The sequence below is a fragment of the Vidua macroura genome, chromosome 3 (assembly GCF_024509145.1).
Source record: "Vidua macroura isolate BioBank_ID:100142 chromosome 3, ASM2450914v1, whole genome shotgun sequence".
Lineage (NCBI taxonomy): Eukaryota > Metazoa > Chordata > Aves > Passeriformes > Viduidae > Vidua > Vidua macroura.
The window spans coordinates 53804819-53831056 of NC_071573.1; the positions used below are offsets into that span (position 1 = coordinate 53804819).

The window sequence follows — 26238 nt, forward strand, 5'->3', positions numbered from 1 at the left end:
ACAGACCCAGCTGGACTTGAAAGTACCCCTTGTTTTGCTGCCCCTCTGCTGTTTGTCATTACGTAGGAGACTGTGAAAGGTAATTGACTGATACTCAGTAACAGTCCTCAGATGTTCATTGAAAAGTATAAGAAAAATCACAGGGGTTTCACAGTGATCAGACCAAAAATTCATGTAGTAGGAAAGGTCAGGCAATTTTCTCTGCCAGGGAGCTTTTTTTTTTTTTTTTTTAAGCTAAGTCACTACACATATTTTTAGAATAAGTAGTGGATTTCTTAGATGATGTCCAGGCCAAGTGTAACGGGCCAATTCAGAATGCTCAAAACAAACTCTTACCCATTTGTGAGGTTGGTCTTCTCTGCTGTTCTTGGGCAATTATTCATCATTTCAGTATCTCCCACACAAAGGTGAAATTGGAACTGCAACATTTAATAATCTCAAGCATTTACATGAAGTACTGTAGAAGAATCGTGGTTTTTTTTTTGAAGACCAGCACAAGTCCATTCATGCAGAAAATACAGTTCATAAATCATAATTGCAAGACTGTAAAATGCCTTTTATTTTCTTGTTTTAGCTGGTTCCTCTCATGCAAAAAAACTACCAGTCTCCAAGTCTTCTTCATCACCATCTCCTTCGTCCACATCATCTCATCCCAAAGCCTCTAAGGAGACTTCCAGCAAATCTGGCACATCAGGGACTCCCAGGGGCAAGAAGAAACCTGGGAAACAGTCAGCCCCACGAACAGCACCAGATGGGGCTGCTTCTTCCCCCTCAGGTGCAACAGCTGACAGTTTGGAAGCGAAGGCAGAAAAACCCAAGCCTGAGCAAACTTCCACAGTAATTTTTGACATGGAGAACGCAGACCAGTCGAGCAAGCTTGTTGTGCCCCCTCCTCCCACCGCTGCCCCTCCTCCACCTCCGCTTCCACCTCCTTTTCCTGCTGCAGCTAGTCAGCCTGCTGGCTCCTCAGATGCCCAGGATGTGTCAGACAGCTGTGTGGCAGGGCCACGCAGCCCTGGGTCAGACACAAAGCCTCTTCTCCTGACTGAGCGTGGCACAGACCAGAGTCTGAGCAGTGCAGCCCTAGGCAGCGCTCCAGATGCCGGAGGAGAAGACACAGAAAGGTGAGATGTGAGTTTTTGGGCCCCACGTCGGGCAACTCCCTGAGGGCTCCCCTGGCAGGAGGAAATCCTCTTGAAGCAGTTCTTTGTTAGGAAAAGCAGATGCACAGGGCTTTTTCGGTCTTCAGGTTCTTGTTTTATTGTTATCCTATCAAGACTTCAGCACACTGTCTGCACTCAGACCTTACATGCGTGAAAACAGCACAAAATGGCTAACAAACTCATGCTGCAAGGTCTTTTTAAGTCTAATCAAAAACTAAACTAACCAATTAAGAAGTGACTCCTAGATTATTTTCCTTTCTAACCCAATAACTGACCCCTAAAGACCCTCAATGCAGATTTTTTTACCCATTTACAAGATACCACCCAAACCCAAGAAGAAGAAGGACGAAGAAGAAAGAAGAAAGGAACTCGAGACAACACCCTGTATGCTCCATCTTGTACCCATCTACAATATGCTAAAAATCCTAAAATCTAAATTTCTCACCCATGTGACATACTAAACTACTCTCTACAATCCCTAAAATCTATTTCACAGTTTTGTGGTCTCTAGTTTACTTTGAGGCTTAGGAGGCCTTCTCCATGAATGAGGGTCAAAGTCAGTGTTTTCCTGGGAGTCAGAGCACCCCAGGGTAGACAGGGGGATATTCCCCTTGCCCTGGGTTCCCACAGTGAGGCAGTACAGCTGTCCTGGAGGAGCGCTAGGACCACAGCCAAGGAAGCCACATTTGTTTGCACTGTAGGCACGTGGGGATCTCTTCTGTTTCTTCTGCTGACTGGGAACAGTTGTGTGGCAGCCCAGCACAGTTTGTTCCTTCCCAGAGCCTTTGAGCCTTTCACCTGCAGTACCTCATGTTTCCCCAGAAGGTCACTGATCATGACCTGTCTCTTACTTCATTGGGTCAAAGCTGATGACCCTTTTTTTTAATCTCTCATAGAGGCAAACAAGAAATGATGCTGAATTATAATGGAGTTCTTTTCTGTAGATGTCTTTATTTTCTGTAGATACCATTAAATATCTCACGGATAAAGTTCTCAATTCAATAGCTGAATTTACTTGAACACTTGAAAATGAGGGTTTTTTCAGGCTTCAGTTAGTAGGTGTTTGGTTTTTTACTACCTATTGACTTGTCTGAATCTCAGGTACTGTAAAAACTGGTCAAGAGAAATTCATAATTACATTTTTTAAGCAAAATAGTTGTCAGGAAAATGAAACTGGCTTATTAATTTGTCTTTTCCCTGCCACAAAAATCAGCATCTTTTATATAAATCCAAGAGGATTTAGTCTAGATGTCAGTAGCCTAGAGACCTTCCTTTAAATTCTTGCTGGTACATCTGTTGCCAGCTCTACATTCTAGTGCTGCATCTCCCCCTGCTCTACCCTTCCTTTACATAAAAATTTTCCCAAGACTAAGGGCAATCTGCTGTTGATCCCCAGGTTCATCAGTGATGAGCATGAACATTTTGAACTAAACTGCAGTGAGACTGTATTTACAATTAAGAGGGTTAGGTTTCCAGAAGAGAAAACTTTGCATTCCCATCTGTTCTCCAACTTGCTCCTCTCATCCTCAGCTTTGTGAACCGTTTTCTTTCTTGGTCCCACCCCACCAGAAAAAAAAAAAAAAAAAACCAAAACAAAACAACCCCAAAAACAATTAGGATTTGTCTTAATGCAGTCTTTACAGCACATCATTCAGGATTGTTGCATCCTTTTTCCTAACACAAATACATTGATACATATCTGCATATGTTAAAAATGTCTTATATATGTATGTTTTTTAGAAAGTAATTACTTTGATTAACAGAACTTTTATTTTCATCCTTGCTTATTCAATTGCTTCTCATTGTGTTTTGTTCTGCTTGCATTAATGTGTCACCCTATCTGCTCATGAATAAACAGCTTGGCTCCCAAAGAAGACCAGGAAGGGGAGGCTCCAGATCAAGCCTTCTCTGAACTACTGGAGGAGGCTTCTGATGCTGCTGCCCCTCCTGAGAGTGAAAGTAGCAGAGAGAGCCATGGCAGTGACTCGGACTCGGACGGGCCGATCCTGTACACAGATGATGACGATGATGATGATGACGAGAATGCAAGTACTGAAAGTAAGCATCCTGCCCAGAAAGCTGCAGGCTGCCGTTCGCAGATTGCGTTTTGTCAGCATGCCTGACCCATGCTAGTGTGAGGCAGAGAGAGGAATGGCTGTAGGGAATGCTTTTAGGGAATTTAGTATTTTGTCACTACGGAGAAATGAGTGTCCTGCTTCTCCCAGGCAATTACAATCAGAAACCTCCTGGGGCCTGTGCATGGGCGAGAGCAGATCAATCATTGCACGGAGGAGAGCGGAGGTGGGAGGAACAGGCTCAGGAGGACAAGAGGGTGGGACAAGATGGAGACCTTGGGCATCACAAGCCATTCATTTGGCTTGCCCACATCATCACTTCCTTGTGGGAGTTACAGGTGTGGTGGATGACAGAGGAGGCCCATCAGTCGGCCCATTAGTCAGCAGCTTCACTGTCTGAAAGTCACTTGTTCCTCTTTGATCAGGATGTTTTAAGCATTGGAGCAACCTTAGCAGACAGAGCAGATCACAGTAGATTACATCTAAGTTTTACAGCTTTGAAATTTCATCTGGGGTCATGACTCTATCATCACCTTAACTGGGCAGAAGCCCTGCTGTGCTGAAGGGGTTGCCCTGCCCCCATTCTGCCTAATCCCTGCTCCCAGCTGTTTTTTCCTTAGGCTAGAGTTCATGTTTATTTTTGTAGGAGCAGCTGTTGTTGAGCTGATTTTCAATAGAACTGGCGGTTCTGTGATCCAGCTCACCCAAAGGCTTCTCCTTTGCTTGGGCAAAGAAGGTGGCAGCAGCAGGCTGTCAGGAGCACGAAGGAGGGCAGCCCTTCCCCTACCTCCTCCAGGGTGGCCTTATGTCAGTACAAAATCACCATCAAACCATTGTTTGAAAGCCTTGCTCACTGCTTTTTTGGAGGTGCTTCACTGTCCTCAACAAAGGTTTAAATGCCAAGGTCCAGTGTACCAAAGTGGCATGAGGCAAAATGAAGGTGGTTTTTGTTTTTGTTTTTTTTTTTTTTCTTTGCCACTGTTGCAGGAGAAGGTGAAGTGCTAGGTAGCTCAAGAGGCTGAAGTCTTCTGCAGTTCTTTGTTGGGTTTGAATACAACCCAAAGTGATAGAAACCAAAAGTTCTTGTGTTCACACAGCAGCACGGTGTTTTATGAAAAGTGAGCAGAGAGCCTGTGGTCTTACCAAACTGACTTACACAGTGAAAATCTGCCAACCTAAGGCATATGTAGCCCACCTCGGTCAGAATGTCAAGACACAAGGGAAATACTATAAAGGCTGTGAAAAATGCCCTTCCTTCCACAGCTGGCTGAAGCTAATGCTGGCTGAGCTGCAAAGCTCTTGTCCCTACAGTGTCAGTTTTATGGAGCACAGATTGCTTCAGTGTCTGGGGGTTCCTGCCTAGGTTACTTTACAGGCACTCAGAGCACTTTTCTAAGCTGTATTTTTTAGTTTAGTTTACAAATAACTTAGAGATGGAAAGCACTATAAAAGAACTAAGTGGTAATTGAAAAAAAAGTTGAAAGAATGAGAGAAATTATGATAGAATGAGACTAAGCAATTTAAGACTGAAGAAAAAGAGCAGCAGGTTGCTAAATATACTAAGTAGATAAATAAGCCAACCTGTAATGTATTAGACTTCAAAGAGATTTTAGTGTAGATTTGTCATTTTTATCCTATCACTTCACAGATGACAAGTGATGTTTGCATCAATTTGGCTGGTAGCTTTTCCCTCCAAGCCTTTTAGCTTTTTATTTTGATGAACTGAGCTAAAATTTTTCTTTTGATGTTAATTAAAATTCCTCTCCTGCATGTGGGAACAAAGTTGCTTTGGGGAGATATTAAAGTTCTTACTCAGAGTTTGTGTCTGTAACCTGAGAATGAATGAACTAAATCTACCCTGCTCCTCCTTTCCTCAGGCTCTTTGGCAAGTAAAATTCGTCGTAGGGATACTCTTGCTATCAAACTTGGCAACAGACCATCTAAGAAAGAGTTAGAAGACAAAAACATCTTGCAGCGTACATCCGAAGAGGAGAGGCAGGAAATCAGACATCAGATTGGAACAAAGCTTGTGAGGTATCAGTCACAGGGTCAATGTGGTTTCACTGGGTGGAGGTGGAGGAAGAGAAGTGAGAACACTGGGTTCATGTTTTAAATGCAGCCCAATGTGCGCTGTAGGATCTTTGTGGTACAACTGTCCAGTGTTTTTATTTCTCAAAAACTTTAAACTCTCAATAATAGATTTTTTTTTTTTGTCCTGCAAGAAACAAAATCTGAGAGATTTTGGAGTTTTGGGTACTTTGGTTAAAAAAGGAAAGAAGAGGAGGAGGGTAAGAATGAGTCCACAATAATCAATGCCATAGTTCTGGTTCTTTCTCAAATTTGTTAGCAGAACTTCCACTTGTATACCCATCTCAGACAGAGCACTAGTTTCTGACCCCCAGAGCATGCCTGTGCATGTTGTCCCTTGGGACCCTTCTCCTTTTCCTCTGGCTCTCCAAGTCCTTCATTATCGTATACTGATCCCAGCAAAAGAAGTTGAGCTGGTCAGTGTTTAGTGTTTTACTGTACTCACCTCTGAGGCACGTCTTTCTCAAGCTGTTAAACTGCTTTGAGATGTTTGTTACTTTCTTCTTCTGGACTTGAGAACATTGCATTAAAAAATTCACTTGCCTTTTACAGGTTTTTCAAAAAAAATCTTTACATTTATTTTGGCTTTTGTGGTCTCTGAGAATAGACTACAGCATGCCTGTATTTTGCTAGACCTGTCCCTGTTTCTGTTTGGCTCAGGAATGTTGTTCAGATTTGGAGGGTGTCCTGTGTTTTTTTGGAGATTCCCAGATACAGGGTAATCCTGTCAGTACTGCTCCCATACAGAGTACATAGCCCTGCATCAACACCCAGAAGAGCTGAGTTGCTCTGTGAACTGGGTGTCTGGCCAAGGCAGCTATTTCATTACTGAACTCTAAGAGTGATACATCTACTGTGCAGAGCCCAAGGGTCACTTTTCTTCTGCTAATAAAGAGGTGTGGTTGTTATCATCACTTTCATGAACAAATCCCAGCTCTGGTGATCACATCCTGCTTGTCAGTCCTCCCTTGGGGGCTGGAGCTGCAGAAGCTGCTTTGTGGGTTCTGCTGGAGAGCTGAAAAGCAATGCGCACAGCTCTGCTTTGGTGGCAGGAGACAGTATCTGTGTACATCAGGGCTGTGCTCATACCCAAAATCACATCCAAGTTTGATGCCAGTTTCATAAAAGCACTGGCAGCATCGAGGTCTGGTGGGAAATCTGTTCCCACAGCTCAGTCGGGGTTGAGTCAGGTCCCCACCTGCTCTGGTCACCAGCTGATACTGGTCACCTATGGTAAACCTGCCAGTCCTCTGGGAGAAGTCTAAGAGTAAGAGTGAAATCTAAGAGTAAGTCCAAGAGTGATTTGAAGTGGAAGAGTGTCACGAGGCTAAAGACAGTCTGTAATGAACTGTGTGAGTGTTGATGAACAGAGACACCTATCTTGAACATACCTGCAAAATTAGTTTTACTGCTGAAATTTTTCTTGCTCCTTTCCTCAAGTGAACAAGTGGACTTGTTTAGTAAACACAGAGACAACATCAACCATGTTCTTCCCAGTACAAATCAGAAAATTAATATCTCAGTTTGGGGTTTTTGTAATGGCAGTTATTATATTTAGGTAGCTAAATAAAATTAGGTTTCAGGTAAAGCTCCCAATTGTATTGTACATACAAGCTAATGATGAATGAACAGCTTATGTGCTTTGTTGGTTTTGGTTTTTTAAAAAAATTTTAGTAAGACTTCAAAATATCAAAAATATCGGAATTCATTCAAAATATCTGAGAATAATCTAACAATTGCACAACTGATTATAATGATGATATGATGCTTGGGAACAAAGAAGGTATATGGATTTAATCATAAAATTATACTTGTGAGGACTTTAAATTTGCTGGTACAAATTCTGTAATATTTTTCAAGTATCAGTTATTCATGTGTTCAAATGGCAACACTACATCTTTTAAAACAAATGGCCACTCTGGCAGTTATTGTAACTGCCTGGAAATGACTTCCAGAAATTACATTTTTTAAGCTGTATTACAAATCCTAATGTGTCATTTAGATCTGGTTTTAAATCAATCACTTACTTTGTTCTCACAGGAGACTTAGCCAGAGGCCCACAACTGAAGAGTTGGAGCAAAGAAATATCCTGAAGCGTAAGTATTTCTTTCAGGTTTCATATAGTATTTGCTTAGAAGGGGACCATGTGTTGGATTCCTATGGAAGCCCATCATTGTTGTTCCAGTATTAGAACCATAACCAGAGAGAAATGATGTTCTAGGAAATAATGTGTCATCACTTGATTTATACACTAACCTGTAATGGTAGCTTTGAAAATTCCCTTTATTGAATATGCCAAATTTTACTAATCACAATCTCACTTCTTGAAGCTGGTCCCAAAGACCAGGAATGACTTGGATACTCTTTAGAAATACTTCTAGGCTGGTTAACCTTCCACCTAATTTTTATGAGGAGGAGGAGGAGGAGAAAGGAATGTCAGTTGTAGATGCAGGTGGCATGGAAGGGCAGAGGTTGGAAGGAGGGGCAGAAAGAGGAAAGGCAAAGTGTTTAGCAGAAAGTCAATAGATACATGCCAACTACTTCAGCATGCTGGCCTTCATATTCACTTCTGACATAAATGTCTTCTGTACTGAAACATGCATGAGATTCTCACTGAATATCTTCCCATTCATTAAATCCTTCCTCATATCCCTGCTGAAAAAAAAAGTCTGTAATTCAAATAGTCAGTGGTGGAGGAAGTACATTAGATGTTTACCCTTTATACCTATTCTGCCATTTACTTATGTTGCTTCTGTTCTTTGGCTGGCAAACTCTTCAGAATAAGCAGTGTTTTGTCTTTCTTAATGAATCTTTCCATAATAAAGATGTTACCTAAACACAAAGTGCAACAGTTTCCATGCCCAGCTCCACCTAGTCCTGTGTTCATCTTGCAGAGGTGGCTAGTACGTGATGGTTAAGTAGAAGAAATAAATGAAGAAAGGATACTTTATAGCAATAAATCACAAATCACGCAAATAGCAAACAAAAAACCTCTTAAGGCATGAGAACTTCTCACACCTGATCAACAAGTTGGTATGATGCTGTTATTTCCAGCAATTGTTCAGTAAGCTGGAGCTCATCTGTGCAACCCTGGTGTCAGCCCTGATGTGTAGCATGTTATTGGGAAGGGGAGAAAAGAAAATAAGATATTTACCTGACAGCATCCATGGACTGATGACTCACTTGCTCAGGCTAGCAAATCAGGGAGAGGGCAATTATTGGCTTTCAGGCAAACCATCCTGATAATAAAATGCTAATAAAATCTTACTGCTGTTTGAGGTTTCAAATGCCAAATAGTGCCATGTCTTACTGAAAAGGCAAGCTACAGTTCATGCTTGCACAGGAGAGGGATCAGGGGACTCCTGTCCGGCACATAATGTGAATACACCTTCTAAAACTGTAATTTCCAAACGTATAAATTTCACAGATAAATAAAAATAAAATTGGAAATAAGAACTTTTTTTTTATATATGACAAACTGTTCATGCTGGACTGTGTGAGAAAGGTAAATCCAAAACATCTTCTTTGGTGGGCCAGGATACAGCCACTGAGCTGGGAGCACCAGCTGGGCTCCCTTATTGCCCTTTCTCACTTATCTCGAGGTAACCAACCCAGCAGCGAATCTGTGATGTATTTAATGTCCCCTTTTGCCAGTGTTTATCCATTCACTTCTTTTGCAATAAGTAGCTCAAGACTGGAAAGCAGTTAATATATTTCCTCTCCTGTTTCAGCTTGTTTACTTTAAGCTTTTGGCAGTGCACCAGGCTTTGCACTCAGTGCCTCCTGCCATCCTCCCCTGCTGCTGCTGGGGGGGTGTCTTAAAGAGGCCAGGGAGAGCAAAAAATAAAGGCTGGAAAGCAGAATTGAAAATCACAGAGACCCTTGTGAGCACATGGAGGAACTGCTTTTTGCTCATCACTGAGATATCAAATATTTCAAGTTGAAAGTGATCTATTAAAACCAAAGCAAGCCAAAAGCAAGACAGGGTTTACGATGAGAGTCTGACTCAGAGTCCTTTCAGGGTGCAAGTTCTCTCTAAGCTGTAAGGCAGTTATATTTTGCATCAAAATTATTGCCATTCCTTCCTGTGGATCATTTGAAAATGTTTACACTTCTTAAATGCCTTTGTTGGTGTAGTGAGCTTTTGTGAGTAAGTTGGGATTTCTTTCATAAAGTTTCCTTCCTCATATTTTTTAAGCAGTGGATAGAGAGAAGGAGTTATATTATTGTGGGTATGTAAATTGCAGCTAAGGGGATGTATTGTTTTGAGTAATATTTATCAGACTTTGAGGTTACATTAAGTGGTAAAGGTCCAAATGTTTACTTCAGGATAAACTTCAGCCAAAATCTTCTAAGAGGTTCAGAAAAAAAAATCCCTACTTTTCTTCCTTTTTTTGTATTTCCAGTTAGTGAGCAACTCTGTTTTGCAAGAAGCTTTGTTTTGATAATATTTGCAGATAAACCGGTTACTGAAAATCCTGTTTCCAAGTACGATCGCAAGACATTGCAGGCAGATTTGTATAAAAGCTGTTTGGATAAAACTATCCAGACTTCTGAGACTTCCCACACTAAAACAAAGTTGCGACAACTCAAGAGTCCACTTAAAGGAATACATAAAGCCCTGTGTTTTTTATAAGTCAGGCTTCTTGTGCACTGGCTTTCAACCAACAATATTTATAGTATTGCATTATGGCAAAGAAACTTTTTAGTCTTCCAAGAATTTCAGATTAAGATAACTGTATTTTTTTCCTGTATTTGTAAGGGACAGTGAATTTCTTATACAGTGCACCTGCATGCCTGCCAGTAATGGGTCTGTAGAAAATGGAGTTTAGCTCTCGATGCTTGTTTAGAAATATTAATGGTTATCTTTGCTTGTAAAACCAGGAGAGAGAAACAGCTTCATGCATTTGAGAGCACTGCAAGAAGCAAGTGCTTTGTTTGTCTTCTCTTTCTCTTTCCTTAGCAAGCCCACAGAGAAGTCTAAACATAGCTAATCCCATAGGGACACAATGGAAAGTTCAGTTTTATGCTCCAGGAGTACTTTTTGCTCAAGAATGGAGCAGTCCTCAGGCAGGACAATTTGTCTCTTTTCTTCTCCCCTTCTGCTACAAAACAAATGTCCCACAGAACAGAAGGTGACCAGATTTAATGTGGTAAAAGTTGCAAGAGCAATAATGTATAGATGACAGGGAAGCTGCTTGTTTGGCTTTGATTGGTGGATTATTTAACTTGACGGCCACAATAACTGATGCTAAACAAAATTGTTTCAATTAGGAGTCAAATCCCAGTTTGACCTCCTAGGAATTGCGAGCAGGGAAGGAGGGAAGCCATAGTTTTGCTGGGATCTAATCAGAGACTTCTGCAAGCAAAGGGCACTTGCTAGGCTGGTTCTTTGCCAGTAGGGCAGCAGTAGGACATCTGAGGAGGGGACTTGCAGCTGAGAACGCTGTGTTTATATTTTCTCTCTCCACATCACACAGATTAGATCTGCTTTTAAGGTGGAAAGCTGTGATAAGTGTGTTCCTGTGCATGAATGTGTTTCTGTTTGGCCAATGAGTCATTTCATACCTGCAGCCAAATCTTGGCCCTCTGGCTGGAATTTTCCACAACACCTACAGGAACCAGGAGCATCAGACCCATTATTTTTAGCACCAAACATCTTCTTAACTCCCTATAGCAACTTTCAAAACTTTTACCTTAAAAGACCAAAAACACAGTGTAGTTTTTACTGTTTGTAGGAATTTGTATCCAGGCAGCATTTCTGTAGCACCAGGCTTAAAGCAAGACTCTCCCCAGCAGGCTGGAGGTGGGAAATGGGTCCTTTAGGTGCAAGTCAGGAGCCTGTGTGCCAAAAAGCAAATACAGTATATTACTAGCAGCCACAATATTTCAGTCCATTTCCTTTAGCTCTTGAGTTTTATTCCTAGAAGTAAACCAGCTTGAATGTATAAAATCCTGTCCCCAACCTTTCATGCAGAAGAGTGTCAGTTCCTCATGGATTTGATCCCCCCCTCCTTTTCCCAGGATTTACGGAAGCTCATGGTGCCTCCTGTTGGAATTATCCTCCAGAAGATGGCCTGCTCCAAGGGGTACCTGACCCTCTGCCCAGTCACTAAGATGCTTGCCCTTTTTCAGGGGTTTTCCCTTGTCTAGCCATCCTGCTGTGCGGTCATCTGCTCTCCACAGGGATGTGGCTTCACAGCTTGGGATAGGCAGCTAACCTTCAGCCTTCCTAAATGTCTAGAGCAAGTTTTCTAAGGTATTTTATCTTCCTCCAAAGTACAGAGAAACAGTATTTCAGGTGGCCATGCTGTTGGTAGTTCTTCCTTAAGGTATGCATTAAGCAGCATGAGCCCCTGTTTCTTACATGAAGCATCTTATTGCTGCTTCTTAGGAGACACTGTGGTTTAGATAGCAAAGAAATGCCACGATATGAATTATGCACAGCATATTTTACAAACCAAAGTAAGAAAGGAACAGTACAGTGATGTGTACATTCAGCTGCCTTTTTTGCCTTTTTTCCTGTTCTGTCTGCTATGGGAGATTGTCCGAGGTAGGACTTAAGCAATACCATTCATGAGTGGACAAAATTTTTTATGTCACATGATTCTCAAGTGAATGGAACCCCAAAGTAATAGTTTGTGTTTAATTACCTCAGCTACTGTGTCTATTAATTGCAAAAACAAAATGTTTAGACAAAAGTGTATAGGTGATTTATCTGTCCTAAAAGAGCTAGAGACCATTTGACTTTTTTAGGTGCGGCTATTATGAGATAAGTTATACTTTAAAGTTATAAGTCCTTAAATATACCCAACTTATTTATTGATAGATACATTAATTTTTAAAATTTAAATGTAGATTAATCTCTCTATAGTTATAGATAATGTAGAGTAAACTATCCAGTTATAGTTATTCTTCAGTTTGAATTCATTTACAGTTCCTCTATGGAAACAGGCTATCCATCTCTTTTTCATTTAAGAGAAAAGCAATTAATAAACCATAAATTACATCCATATTTCAGTATCTCAGTAACATCACTATCAACCTGAAATCCAACCTAATCCTGGCAGCAAGCCTGTGCGATTGCACCTTGCTCTTGGAAACCTGATGTTGGTGTTGGAGTCTTCTCACACAGGAGATCTTGGGAAAGCATTGCCTTTTTCCTACTTTTTCCCCTCTTAATTTTTCATTTTTATTATTTGTCCTCTCCTCCTTTCCCTGATATTCTTCTTATATGAAAGCACTTGAATAAGCAAAGGATATCTGCAAGTACCATGAGGTGTCCTGTTGTAGCATTTTCTCCAGTGTAAAAGTCATTACACAGAAATTCCTCTTAGGCCAGGTCACCTCTACTAAGACAGCAGGCTGGCCATAGGAAACAGGGCAAATACAATTATACCAGGTTTTAAAACTCCCTTTTCATCTATACAAATTGGCTGTATCCAGAACAAATGAATTTCTTTAAATTTATAGTTAGCCTTGAACTGTAATGCAGAGTCTGTAATCCCCAACCATGAATAAAACAGGATCAGAATTTTATGTATTTCTCTAGGTGGGGTATTTCAGCCACAAAACTTTGCATATAACCATCAGAGTTGGACTGAAAGGGCAAATACTGTCTTTCAAACCATAAGCAATTTAAAAATATGCTGAGCCCACATGAACATGTCTTTCTAAGTGTGCTTTTCACTGGCAGTCAAGAAATCAAGTTTGGTTAGAACAGAAATTTGTTAAAAGGAAATTGTTTCATTCATATGCCCAAATACATTCTAAAAATGGACATAATTTTCTGCTGTACTGGTTCATTTGGTCCAGCTAGTGGCCCTTAACCAAGAGGGCTTGAGTGTTGGATCATATGTCCCCATTATAAAACCAGAAAAAAAATTATATAATACAACCAATTTGCTATCAAATGACAGTGAAACAAATGTCATTGATTCATATTCTGTAGAAGTAGAAGAAACTTGAGTAATTCAAATACTCAGAGCAAAATTTTCACTTGGCATTTATAAATTAAACTTGTATTCTAAAGTCGATGTTGGAAGTAATTGAAGTAATTGAGTAAGTCATTGAAACATCAGGCAACTATTTCAGGGTACTTGCTTGCTGGTACATAGAAAGGAAATGACAGGCACCTTCTCTTTGCTGTGCTCGTGACCCACAGTTGACTTGAGATGTCTACAGAATCAGGGGAAATGCGGATAGGGAAAAGAATGAGAGCATACAAAAGCCAAAAAGCAGACAACACATGCGGCATCATCCAGAAATAAGAGGAAACATGAGCCAGGACTTGGAGTTCTGAAGCTTTCAACCAAGAGAAATACAGTATGTGCAGTTATAATACTTAAATATTCACTCCTTTTTATCTCTTCTGAAAACAGAGAAGAATGAAGAAGAGGAACAGGAAGCCAAAAAAGAAATAAAACGTAGACTCAGTAGAAAGGTGATGATGTGCTTTTTTTGTATTGTGTATTTTTGTACATAGAATTATGTTCCATAAGAATCTAAAAATCAGTGTATAGACGTTGCTGTAAATGTCCATCAGTTATTTTCCCAGATTAGAAATCTGCTTAAAAAGCAGTACAAGCCAAGTCCATGTTGGGGGAAGCCCCATCCTGTCCTGTTCCCCACACCTGGAGAAGCATACCAAGTCTGGCCAAATTGGTGTTTCTAAGCACGGAGCATAAGTGACAGTTTTCCTCTGTAGCAGGACCAGCCCTGTCACATATGATCAAGAGCAGTCACACCTGTAGATCTGCTCTTCCCTAGAGCAGTGGAGAGGGCAGCAAAACAATGTGACCCCTACAAAATCCCTTCAGTGCTTTTCTAACCACATCAGTGGTCTTAGCTTCTGCAAGTGGGATCATGCTCATTGTTCCTGGAAACGGAGCAGTTACAGATCTGTTCTGGGAGAGGATGGGAGGAGTTTTCATAAGTATCCCTGGTCTGCCTGTCTCTGCAAAAATACAGTTTCCTTAATATGATTATCCTTGGTTAATTAAAGTGAATATTGTTTGAGGTGACTGAAACAATTTGGCATTATAATGACCCCTAGATGGTCAAAACCAGGTTTTTTTGTTAGGCAGATACTTCCAAATGTCACGTATTTTTGGTATTACAGTTTTAACGCAGTATAACCGTTAATGCAGATGGCCTAGTGGGGTAGTGCCAGTTGCAAAGTCACAATTAACATTCCAGGGATAACTGTCATGATTCTCTGTGACCTGCCCGACAAAGACTATTTTTATAATTGAAGAAATCAGGTTAGGCTGCCTCCCCATTCCTGCGCAGCGCTCCCAGGACGGTGCCTTTTTTTAGATACCTGAAAGTGACCCTATTTAGAAATACCATTAAAGTTCTCTAGAGATTACATCATACCCTCCTCTTTTATTTTATTTCATCTTATTAAGCATACTATTTTCTGCCTCCCGCTTACAGCTCAGTCTGAGGCCTACAGTGGCTGAACTTCAAGCGAGAAGAATCCTTCGATTTAACGAGTACGTGGAGGTCACGGAATCTCCGGATTATGACCGTCGTGCTGACAAGCCTTGGGCCAGGTTAACTCCTGCAGACAAGGCAAGGCACAAATGTAGATTATAAGAAAATGTTTTCATCTGTCACTTTTGGGGTGCTTTCCTCTGGTTTACATTCTCTTGATGCCAGCATCACAAATGACATCTGCTGGTGACAGCAAGATTATCATGGTGCAACTGTGCACCTGCTGCCTGCAGCTAAGAAAACCCACTCAGGTGCTTACTATGAGCATATTTTCGACCTCCATTATGACAGTTTGGGCCAGGACTTCTAATATTTTTTTCTTATTTTTAAATCCTTGCTAAGATAGATAAAAGTTTACCAAAGGTGGCCATGATCTGTGGGAATTCAGGCAGGGGTTTGCAGGCAAAAGTCCATGTCACTGCTACCAGGAGTTGCTTTTGCCACTCACTTGAGTGAAAAAAAAAAGGTAGAAGCTGCTCCATCCTCCTCAAGGTTCTTGGCCATAACCACCAGTGCGGGAACTGACCATGTGCATGCAGCACAGCTTCTTGAGAAATTTGCCCCTAACATCCTACAGTTAATATAGCCCTGCTGCCTGAGTACAAAGGATGAGACAAATCATCCTCTGATTCTCGTTAAAAAAAAATATTAGTCAAAGATTACCATAAAGTATTCTTCCATTTCCCTCCTGTACTACTTAATGAAAGGAGAGCTGTAAGATTCAGGTAGCCCAAAGTGCTGGCTCTTAAAGCACTGGGTCTGAACCAAGACCTATGGACTTTATGGAACTCCTGTGAGACGTGTTTGTCTTGAAAAGTGGTGTGTGCAAGAACCCATTCTATTTTAGCTAAGGGTAGTGAAGCACTGATATTATTTCAGCTTATTTATTGTAATATTAAAAAATTGTCAGCTCATCTGACAATTGTATTAGGTCAAGGTGAAATAGTTAAAAATGTAGTCAGAAGCATCTGTAGATGTTGGTTATGGGAGATGCTGAGCACTGTCTAGTCCTCCCATAGTCTGCAGGAGGTTAGAGGACCAAGCACCTCCACTTTGACAGAGGTCTAACCAGGGTAAACTGCACTAGAAAAAAACAATGGAGTTTCCTACCTACCTTTTTTTGTGGAAACTCCCTTGTCCTTTTTTTTTTTTTTTTCCCCAGAGGAATCATTCTTCTTATTCCAGTAGGAGCAGAAAATTGTGCTGCAACTATATTACAGAGCTGGAGCTCTGCTCTCTTTGCTGCTGATTTGGTGCTCAGAAATCACTGTCTCTTTACTGGCTCTACAGCAGCCTCATGTAAGCATGCTGTTGTGGCTAAACACAATCATCCCTGTTTAAATGGAAGTTTCTCATTTATAAGACTGCAGCCTGGTGATGCTATAATTTTATCACGCTGCTTGTCTGTTCTGCACTGAGAGGTATGCACACTAGATGACATTTCTTTAGGGATTAATGTCTTTATTTAAAGTGGTGAAAGAAAAGAATGAGTAAGAATAAACTGTCATTTCCTTTAACAGTGAAGGTAGGAAGATGTGTGGCATAGAAACAAAACCCCTTGTAGTATACATTAGAATATTTCAGAAACTGTATTTATTACTTGATGAAGTAAATTGCCTATCAGTCTCTTAACGTAAGCAACAAGGCATTTACAAACTGTACTGAATTTCTGTTGTTCTTTAGTATCTGCCAACTGAAAACACAAGCCTGAAATGTCCAAATAATTCACGTCATTTTACATAAAACTAATCAAACCTAGTGACTAATTCCACTTAAGAAAAAAAAATGCTGTTCATCTTGCATTTCTGAAGTCCGGTCTCCAGAGGGGAGATACTGCTGTGCACAGTGCCTGTGCTGGCAGAGTGACTCACCAGCTCCTCAGGGCTGTGCCTGGAGATAGAATCACCTCCCGTCTGCCTACTCAGCAAGTGATTGTCAGGGTAATCCAACCCCTTGCCCATTTTCATCAGTAGAAGTGCTCTGTTTCAATGTGGGCTTGGTTCATCCATTGCAGTTGATTTGGTGTTTCTTGGTTTGCTTTTGGTGCTTGATGCTTTTAGTTTCTTTGTAGTGGATGAGTACTTTCAACAGCTGTAATTGAAAAGTCATTCATGCTGATGATCAGAAATGTGTGAATGCTGTGGATTACAGTAAGGGAAAATGGAAATGGGAATTGTAAAGCACCTGCAGTAGTAGGGCCACGTTTCTTTCAGACTCTTTATTTTCCTGAAAATTCATATTTCTTACGGTTGCATATATAATTACCGTTTATTAGGCAGCAATACGGAAAGAACTGAATGAATTTAAAAGCACAGAAATGGAAGTACACGAGGAAAGTCGGCAATTTACCAGGTGGGTGAATCCCTCTTCTTGTGTGAGAAATGAGCATGACAGCAACCCTCTGCTTTTCTGCAAGTTCTCTGCAGTTGTGTCATGATTTCTTTGGATTCCTATAATGAGTCCCCTTGAATCCCACCACTGATTCTGTTGGAATTCCCAGTACTTCTGATGCCATCTCTAGCTGATACAGTAGTGCAGGTGACTGCAATGGACTGGTCACTATGTAGAAAAAAATTGTTTGGGGAATCTAAAAAATAATCCTGTGCAAGAACCTGTTAGCTCTTAGAGATTAAGTTAGTAATCTTCAAGCTCACAGAATAAAAGAGTTTTCCTTCTCTGGCAGCACTCCCTTGCTCATTAAAGTATACATTTGTGTAGCTGCATTTCCTAAGTAAAAATTAGATGATATTTTGAACTTCAGAAAAGCTCACCAGTATCTTGGCGAGCTTTCTAAGGGTCACTTAGGCTCCTGGCAGCAGTTTCTGGGGAACAAGATAGATTCCCTTGTTTCCACTTCTAATGTGTTAATGTGGATTTGTTTTGTTCTCTGCTTTGGATAACACCAAGATGTTGTCTGAAGCATTGTTATTTTTAAGGAGCTCTGAAGTGTCCACAGATTTTAGCAGGCTTTCAAATTTGGCAGAATTATTCCTAGGGGGAGGGACACACTTTCTGAAATCTCCATTGCATATGTGTTCATTTTTCTTGGAAGCTACAAAAGCTGAAAATTGCCACCAGCAATCAAAACTTAATGTTAGGATTGGCCAACATTGTGTACATAGTATTAATGTCTTTGCTTCTGCAGAAAATTAAGTCAAACCAAACAATTGTCTAAGACTGGGTCCCTTCTGTTTCCTGCTACTGTTTCAACCAAAGTCAGGATCTAAGCTAATGAGTGTGAATCACCTAATTAAAGAATGTGTCACAAAGAAAATTCATGATGGGTGTTTCATGTATATACTACTTCACTGTTTGATTTCACAACTTCAGTGATTTCTTTCTCACCGAAACATGGACTTTTAAAAAAATAATAACTTAAAGTCACTTCTGTGTAGATACAACATAAACAAATCCATTTTCAAAAATTCAAACCACTTTCACAGACAGCAAGCCTAAGCCAGAAGATGAACCAGGATGCAGGGTTTTAATGGAGTGTTGCATTCTGACCACTAGAAAATATCTTTTTAAAACATGGAGATGTATCTTTTCATTTGGCTTCTGATGTCGTTTTCTCTTTAGGTATCACGTAATATATCTTTTTCAGAATATATAAAAATACTACTTCTAAAAAAAGATCATCCCAAGGGAGAGAATAAAAATAGCAGCTATAGAAACCAACCACCTGCCTACATTGTTGTGTTTCTTGAGTTGCATTGCAATATTGAAGCCTAATTACGGACAGGCATGATTCATACAAAAATAATAGGATATTTTTTCATGAGCTTTGAGAACAGTTGAGGCTGATTACAACTGGAATCTTGTGGAGTGACAAACCAGTAAAAAAGTGAAATTTTTTTTCAAGGAGGGCCTTTGAGAATGGAGTAAAAAATAGGCACAGCCAAATTGTGATAAATACAGGCAATGATTCTATAGAGTGCTGAAAGAATTTCAACCTGAGGGAAATGAGTTTTTTCTGTTCCTTATCCATGCTCTTTCGTTTCACTGGTCATGTTGTGGAGTTACTACACAGAAGTCAGAAGAGTAACACTAGAAAAAGCTAATTAAGAGCAGAATAACATGCAGATGTCTTAAGTCAATTGCAATTTTGAAAACAAAAAGAGATCCCATTTTCTCTGGGACATCTCATTAAAAATTATGTTCTTTCTGCTACATAATATTGGATTGATACAACAAAAGTGATTTAAGAAAACCACAGACAGAAGTCTCTAGCCAGAGAATTAATTTCTCATACTTTAATTATTTTCAAGATAATGCAAACCAAAAGGCACTTACATTGGCACCTGATTAGCAAAGGCTATTCTGTGATAGACTGAGACAACAAGGAAGCTGCTTACTAAACAAAAATAGTTTCTAGTATATGGTTTCCTATATTATTGAAGATTAAATATAGATGATTTAATATTATAATCAGTACTTACAATATATTTGAAATGTTAAAAATTTATATCAAACTTGGAAAAGAAAGAACAATGGGTTTTATTGTTCATCATTTACTGTAATGCTTGTCAATTGACTGATTTTCTAGTCCTAGTAATTTAGACTGATTCTTTCTGTTATTTCATAACAAAATCCAAGAAAATTAGTTTCTAAAAATAGAGAAATCAATACAAGTTTGGGAGGAGCATATTAGCAGGTGTTCATGAAGTGTTTCTAGTGAAAATGCTATATATAGTCCAGTATATTGTTTTTCCACAAAATACAAAACCCCTGTGGCTTTTTAGCAATCCTCTGTACCCTCTTTTAGCAGATGAGCTGCATAATTGTGAATGTCAGGCTTTGTGCACACCTCCTTCATTTGAGAAATGCATCCCTGTATTGTATTGAATCAACTTACAGGGATAATGTGTGGAACTATTACGAGAAAATGTATCAAACAAAAACTTAGGTAAATCTATTGTGTAGATTTTACTACTTCATGGACAGATACATTTTAAGGCCATTTAAACAAAGATATATGTCTATACACTGAGAACCTGATACTGGTGCCCTCCTTACCCTTTTGCTTGGATTCATTACATTTAACATGATTTAGAATTTCAATTGCTGTAGGTTCCTAACTTATTATAGAAAGGGTGACACCTTTTGGAGCAACCCACTTCTCTAGCCATCATACAGGCAATCTGGAGTGATGTACATGCCCTACCTAAAAGCCTAAAAAAGTGAGGTATATTTGGGTCTTCATGTACCTCAGTTCACTGCTGTTAATAAGAAGAAAGCATCTGAAATGCTATAAAATTTGCTGCTTACTTAAAAGAAAACACAAAATTTTTGTTAGCCTTATTTTACACAAGGATTAAAACCCCAGAATTTAAATTTTTATGGTTCAGCAAAGCTTTTCTGATAATACTTACTGACAGCATCTCCAAATAATGGATGCAATTGTAGCTAAATCTGTATTGGCAAACAGACTGGAGATTCTTCTCTGGCCCTGAGGCCAGCAAGCTTGGCACAGCTTGAATCCATGCAGTTAAGCTGTTCCTCTCACCTCAAAACAGGGTGATGTCCCCCCATACCCAGTCTGCCTACTGTCTTTTGCTAACCCCAGCCATGCCGAGGCAGTACCTGAAAGCACTGGCTGACCCAAGGAAAACTCTGCCAGAGACCACACTGGCAGGTTAATGGTACAGACAGCGACACCCCAGTGCTTGAGCCACACCAAATGTCTGTTTGGTTTTCTAAGTAGAGAGAGATGGACAGCAGGAAATAACAGGTCTGACTCTAAACCAACACAAATCAGGAAAATCAGGAATAATTTGCCCTCAAAAGGAAACAACTATGAAAGCAGGATGAGGATCAGTGTCATTGTCAGTGTCATTGTCATTGTTCTTGTTGAAATAACATAATTCTAAGATTTTAATTTATCTTTTCAGGTTTCATCGTCCATAACTGTTTGACCACATCCCATATTTCAAGTAACAATTTTCTTTGGGGAAATCATTGCGTCCTGAAGACCTGAAATTGCACTGGAACTTGATTGAGTATGTGTGCCTGCTACAGCTTACCCTGAGGCTAATGAAGAAAGTGGCCCTTGTTTTTGTCAATGGACAAATAATTAGTCTAGGAGGAGAACCCACAGGAAGTGTTTGTCCATGTCCAGACAAACCATGAGTCTGTGGCCAGCCCACACGGACAAACCAGTGGACTTCTTTGTCAGAGCTGCACGAATCAGGAAGTGCTGAAGACAATCGCTGGAGAGCCTGCTGCCAGGATCTCATCGGGCTTCATGGGGTTGGGACTGAGGGCAACAAAGAGGGTGTGGGGGGGTGACAAAAGAACTGAGAGCTGGGGGAAAAGAGGCTTTGTTTGTCAGTTCACAGAAATAAGTGGAATGGATGGGACTGCTCAACAATGCACTTGGCCAGTAGGAATAATTATTTTTAAAAAGAAACAGAGTGTAAGCAACTGTGCATGTAGGTTTTTTTTAGTGGCTGCAGCCTGTCTTAAAAAGATAGCAAGCCATAAGTCCTCGTGTCATCAGTACTTTAGGAAGAACTATCATTTTCTTTGGTGCCAGTAAATACAGTTGCCAGAAATTAGTCGTAGTATAACTCAACTGTCTTTTTTTAAATCCCAGTGCGCATGCTTCGGGAAAACACATGGAACATTCATACAGAACAAGTAATATATTTTTTGATTTTTAATGTTGACATACTCTGGATCTTCAAAGATACATAAACAGGATTTGAAGGACAAATAATGTGACACTATGAATGCAATGATTTGCTTTGTGTTTAGAAACACTCCTTGCTGTCTGTCACTTGCCATTCAAACCAGAGGAATCATTATCTTTGTCATCCATGGCAGGCAGTGGTGACAACTTTGACATCATGCTAGTGTGCATCCAAAGTCAGAATTGAAATTAGGCACAGAAGTCTTTATTAATGGGCCTGAGCAGTGATTCCTAATGTAACTTTTTACATTTAAGGACTCTTGCACTGCTTTGAGAAAGAACTCCCAGATGAATCAGTATGTCTTCAGCTAGTAGTCCTTTAAAAGTGAAAGAAAAATCCTTGGATTATCTCCAGCCTGTTTTTGTTGAGTGTGAAGAATGCTTCTTAGATTCCTAATTTTTTATACTATCTTGAAATTGTACATGTGAATAGAGTGCTATTAAAATTAAGTGGTATGGAGTGTGAAAGGCAATACATGTTTTTTCTAAGTTGGCCCAAAGGCCTATTAAAAAGCCTGTGGCATTGTTTACACTAAGAAATTCTTTGTCCTATATTAGCACTTATTTATCCTTTGAATTAGTGTACACAGCATTGGGGGGGGTGGGTCTGGAATTCAGATATGCATACATTTAATGCAGTATTACAATATATTTGCTATTTATCCTTTCTAATGTGTGTACATATTACAATTTATTTTTGTCTTTTATGTGTCCTGATCAGTTTTTAATTATGAAGTGTAAGTATTTCTTTTTCTGGCAATAAAAGGTCTGTGTAGATGTGATTTTTACATCAGAACCTGTGATAGATTCTTGTGGAATGTGGTTTAGTTTATAAAATTAAAGGTGGTTGTTAGAGATGTCAGCCTAAAGGCAGGAAGGCAATTTGGTGGCTAAAATTAGATATCTCTCTTTAGAGCTATTTACAACAAGACCAGGTTTGCATAAATTAGGTGGATTATTTTAATGAAAAGCCCTTCTAGTAACAGAAGAGCACTGTCACTCTGATATTTTTAAAGACACTGGGAAACCTTTTTTAAAAAAGATTGAAATGACTGTTAGGATCCATTACACTTTGGTGAAAATCTAATGATGTACAAGCCACAAAGTATCAATAACCAAATAAAAAAAGCCATCTACATGCTTGTAGCAAATGAAAGGAAGGAGCACCTTCCTTTTTTAATGGAATCAATAAGAGCCATTAGGATTCCATTTGCAGAAAATAAGCTTCTGGAAAGTCCATCATTTTATAAATACAGAAACACCGCTTTGACATCAAGGAAGCAGTGAAAATGTATTCTTTGGCACTAAATCATACAGGAATTAGGAGGGCATTAGGTTTGTCAGCAATTCTGGTAGAATGCTAATTTTTATTTTTAGAATTTGAAGAGTAGATTTTAAAGTTACACTAGAATAATTCCAATTAAATTTCTTTTTGCTGATATTGCGAAATTTAGGAATGTGTGTCCAAAATCATATAAAGGTCTACTATGTTGGCTTTGAAATATAAAACACAGTATTTTGCTTCAAAGGAACTGAGTGGAACAATTAAATAGATCTCAGTGTTGCATTAATCAGATTGAAACATTTGAAAGCAGTCAAGATACTGAAGGCAGAAAGACAGTTGTTGCATAGGCAGAATAACTCGGACAAAGGTAAGGTCAGACTATAAATATTTTATATAAGACAACAGCTCCACCACCATGCCAAAGTACACACAGGTTACATAAGCAAACTAAAGCTTGTTAAACTCTTAGGATGAAGTGAAAAAATTGACTTTACAAGAAGACATTTCTCTATACTAGGCCTGGACGATGGATGGAAATCATGTGCCAACCTTATTGTTTTAAGAGTAATAACACAAAGATGAGGATACAACTTCTGGCTCAGACTTCTTCAAGCTGAAGTTATGTCATAAGAAATAAGGATGTGTGGATGAGGTATCACTTAGGCTTTCCCTATCTTCCTTCTGGGTTTGGAGGGGTTTCTTTAAAGTACTCCCTCCAAGCCATTTCTAGTTGCAGGACTCTAGCCTTGGTAGAGATGCTGAGTTAATTTTTAATTTCTTACTATTTTGAAAATAATCAGATGCACTGTGCCGCCCACAGTTCAGCAAACTATTTAAGCACACTTGTGTAACTGGAAAAAAGAGTTACCTTTATGGGAACTTATGTAGTATACTACATAAGATTATTATAAGATGTAGCAGAATTAGAACTCCAAACTATCCATATTGTATTGTATCCACACAGAGACATAGAACTGAATATACTATTTTTGTATTCTAAATATCACCTGGCAGAAAAAAAAAAAAAAAAAAAAAACAGCTGTAAAGTGTTGTCCATGCAATAAAAAAATAATGAGAATTTGGTATGTCACCATGTACAGTGAAGCAAGTTTGCTTTAAGAAGCCTGAAGTCAATTTCTGCTGCCTCTCCTAGTCCTCTGTATTGATAATTTCAAATGTTTTTCAGTTGCATCAACAACCCATTGGAAATATTACACCATATACCTGTTATGGTGCTGCCTACCTTCTAGAAGAGAAAAATCAGGGTAAGTCCTGAGAAATTAATGAGTTAAAAATTCTAGAGTTAAAAAGAAAAATATGTTAAACGCGCAAAGAAAAAATGGCACTTTTAATGCAAAGTATAGTTCAGTCCAGTTGGCTAAGAGGGATCAGGATGATAATTTTTATCAAGCTGGATGAATCATTTAAATGTCATCCACAATATATGACAAACCTTACACACATGAGACCTATGTCCCACCAAGTCAGGTATGTCTACATACACAGAAGGAGAAAATGAGCAGCTTGAAGTAGTGGTTTCTGAAATGATCTCACATATAATATTTATCAGTATAATCACAGATCACAGCATGTTGCTGTGGGTGGAAAAGAATGGATACTTAATAAAATCCTAATTTCTTCTTCACATAAAAATTTGAAATGGTTCTAGAGTCTTCTTTCAGGTAATACTTCTTTATAACTCAGATACAGTCTATCTGGATTTTTTTGAATTGTGCTATATATGTTGACTCAACAAGTACAAAAAAAAATTAAATGCTAATGATTATTTAAGCTAATACAATTTCAACTGGTGATTTGAAACACGTTAGGACCAGAAGCAGCATCTCTTCAAAATCACTGTAAGTATTCATGGCCATTTGTAGTTCTACAAGAGTGCATTTATTTGTTGGGTTTATCATTTACCTACAGTTGTGCATGTCCCTTGCTGTGGTGGACTTCACCGACCTCTGATGTGGTGTGGGGCAGGACAGCCCCACCATCTGCTTGGGCCAACCTGAGCACCTCTTAGAGAACCTCAGTGCTGACATGGAAAAACCACATCACATGAGCACCTATTTTTTAACTTGAAAGCCAAATGAAAGCTGTGAAACGAAGGAGGGAAGTATCCCTGATATTATAGAAATTAGACCCCTCCTTCCAGGTGAAATGAGTGCTTGGCTTCCTGCAGAGATGCTTCGAACTCAGACCTGTAACTAATAATACTACAGCTACATGAGAGAATTTGTTTCAAATTAACAGCTGCTTAACTTGACTATAAACTCAATCTGAGCCCCGATTTTGTATCATCATAAAGCACAAGAAGATCCAGCCAGCAACAGACTGAAAACATAGTCAGGCAGCCTGGAAATCAACCAAAACTCCCTGACTGTCTGCAGCTGGCAGGGCTTGGAGTCAGGGTAGGGAGAGCCACACTGTCACCTGGGTACCTGGCAGCACAGGCCTGTGTGAGCACTGCTGACATCCTAAACAGAGACCAGAATATTGGCCCATGTCTTAATGTCTGTTAATGCTTTAATGACAAAGCAAACCAAGCTAAAAGCCTACGTTTGCATGAGACTGTCAGGTGCACATGAACTGTATGTTTAACACTTTCACGTCCTCTGGTTTTAATGATCTTCAGGAGTTAAGACCTGTGCCATTGTTGTAAACTAAACTGAAAATATACTCAGGGTGAAAAAAAAGTATGAGTAAACTTGCCTCCTGCCTTCAGGATGTCCCACATTTAGTTCCATTATTGTTGCTATGTGTATTCTTATTATACCAAGATCAGTGCAATATTCACTGATGGGATATAGATTATGATGAAAAGAAAAAACTATATTCTGACAGATTTTATAAGGTTGATACAAAAATACTTTGACGGTCAAGTTAAAAAAAAAAAAAAAGTCCCTATAATAGCTTGAAACTTCTTTTTAACAGAAATCTGGAAAAAAAAAGCCCCACCAAAATTTATGAAACTGTATCTAGAGAGAGAAAGGGAGAAATTGAGTGAAATTAACATATATTTGCTATAATGTTCAAACAGGTTTCTATTTATGAAGTTTAATAATTAATAAGGTCTTGTTTCACTTTGTGTTCCTGTTTCATTTCAAGATTGTAATGGCAATAAAGCTTATATTAACCAGATACAGCATTTCACCAATATTTTCTAGAAGCTATATATTGCATTGGATAGAAACAAAGAAAGCAATGGCATTATCTGTATCTTCTTGTGCAAGCCTAAATTCTTTATATTAAAAAAAAAATCTTGCAATACTATGTCAAATTTAACAATATTTGAACATTGTTATGATACAGTAAAATGTTAAAACGTTGCTAAACATATCTTCTCTTCCTTTCACTACTTTGTGTGGTGGTATATCGATTTGTAAACTTGTATAAATTTTGGAATTAAAGAAATACTGTGTTTTGGATTAT

General features: G+C 39.2%; 1 protein-coding gene across 5 annotated transcripts in view; it reads left to right on the forward strand.

Annotated features, from left to right (window-relative positions):
- Nucleotides 1-26238, forward strand: part of PHACTR2 (phosphatase and actin regulator 2) — a 134735-nt gene extending 108497 nt beyond the window's left edge. For 4 of the 5 annotated variants that reach the window (XM_053973652.1, XM_053973656.1, XM_053973654.1 and 1 more), the window contains 8 exons: nt 575-1124; nt 3022-3221; nt 5116-5272; nt 7367-7422; nt 13708-13769; nt 14765-14902; nt 17100-17176; nt 20716-20810. In XM_053973652.1, the coding sequence (XP_053829627.1) occupies nt 575-1124; nt 3022-3221; nt 5116-5272; nt 7367-7422; nt 13708-13769; nt 14765-14902; nt 17100-17176; nt 20716-20731 (1256 nt within the window). In that variant the 3' untranslated portion in view covers nt 20732-20810. Of the gene's footprint in view, nt 1-574; nt 1125-3021; nt 3222-5115; nt 5273-7366; nt 7423-13707; nt 13770-14764; nt 14903-17099; nt 17177-20715 lie in introns of all 5 variants that reach the window. The other variant, XM_053973655.1, reaches the window with a different exon arrangement.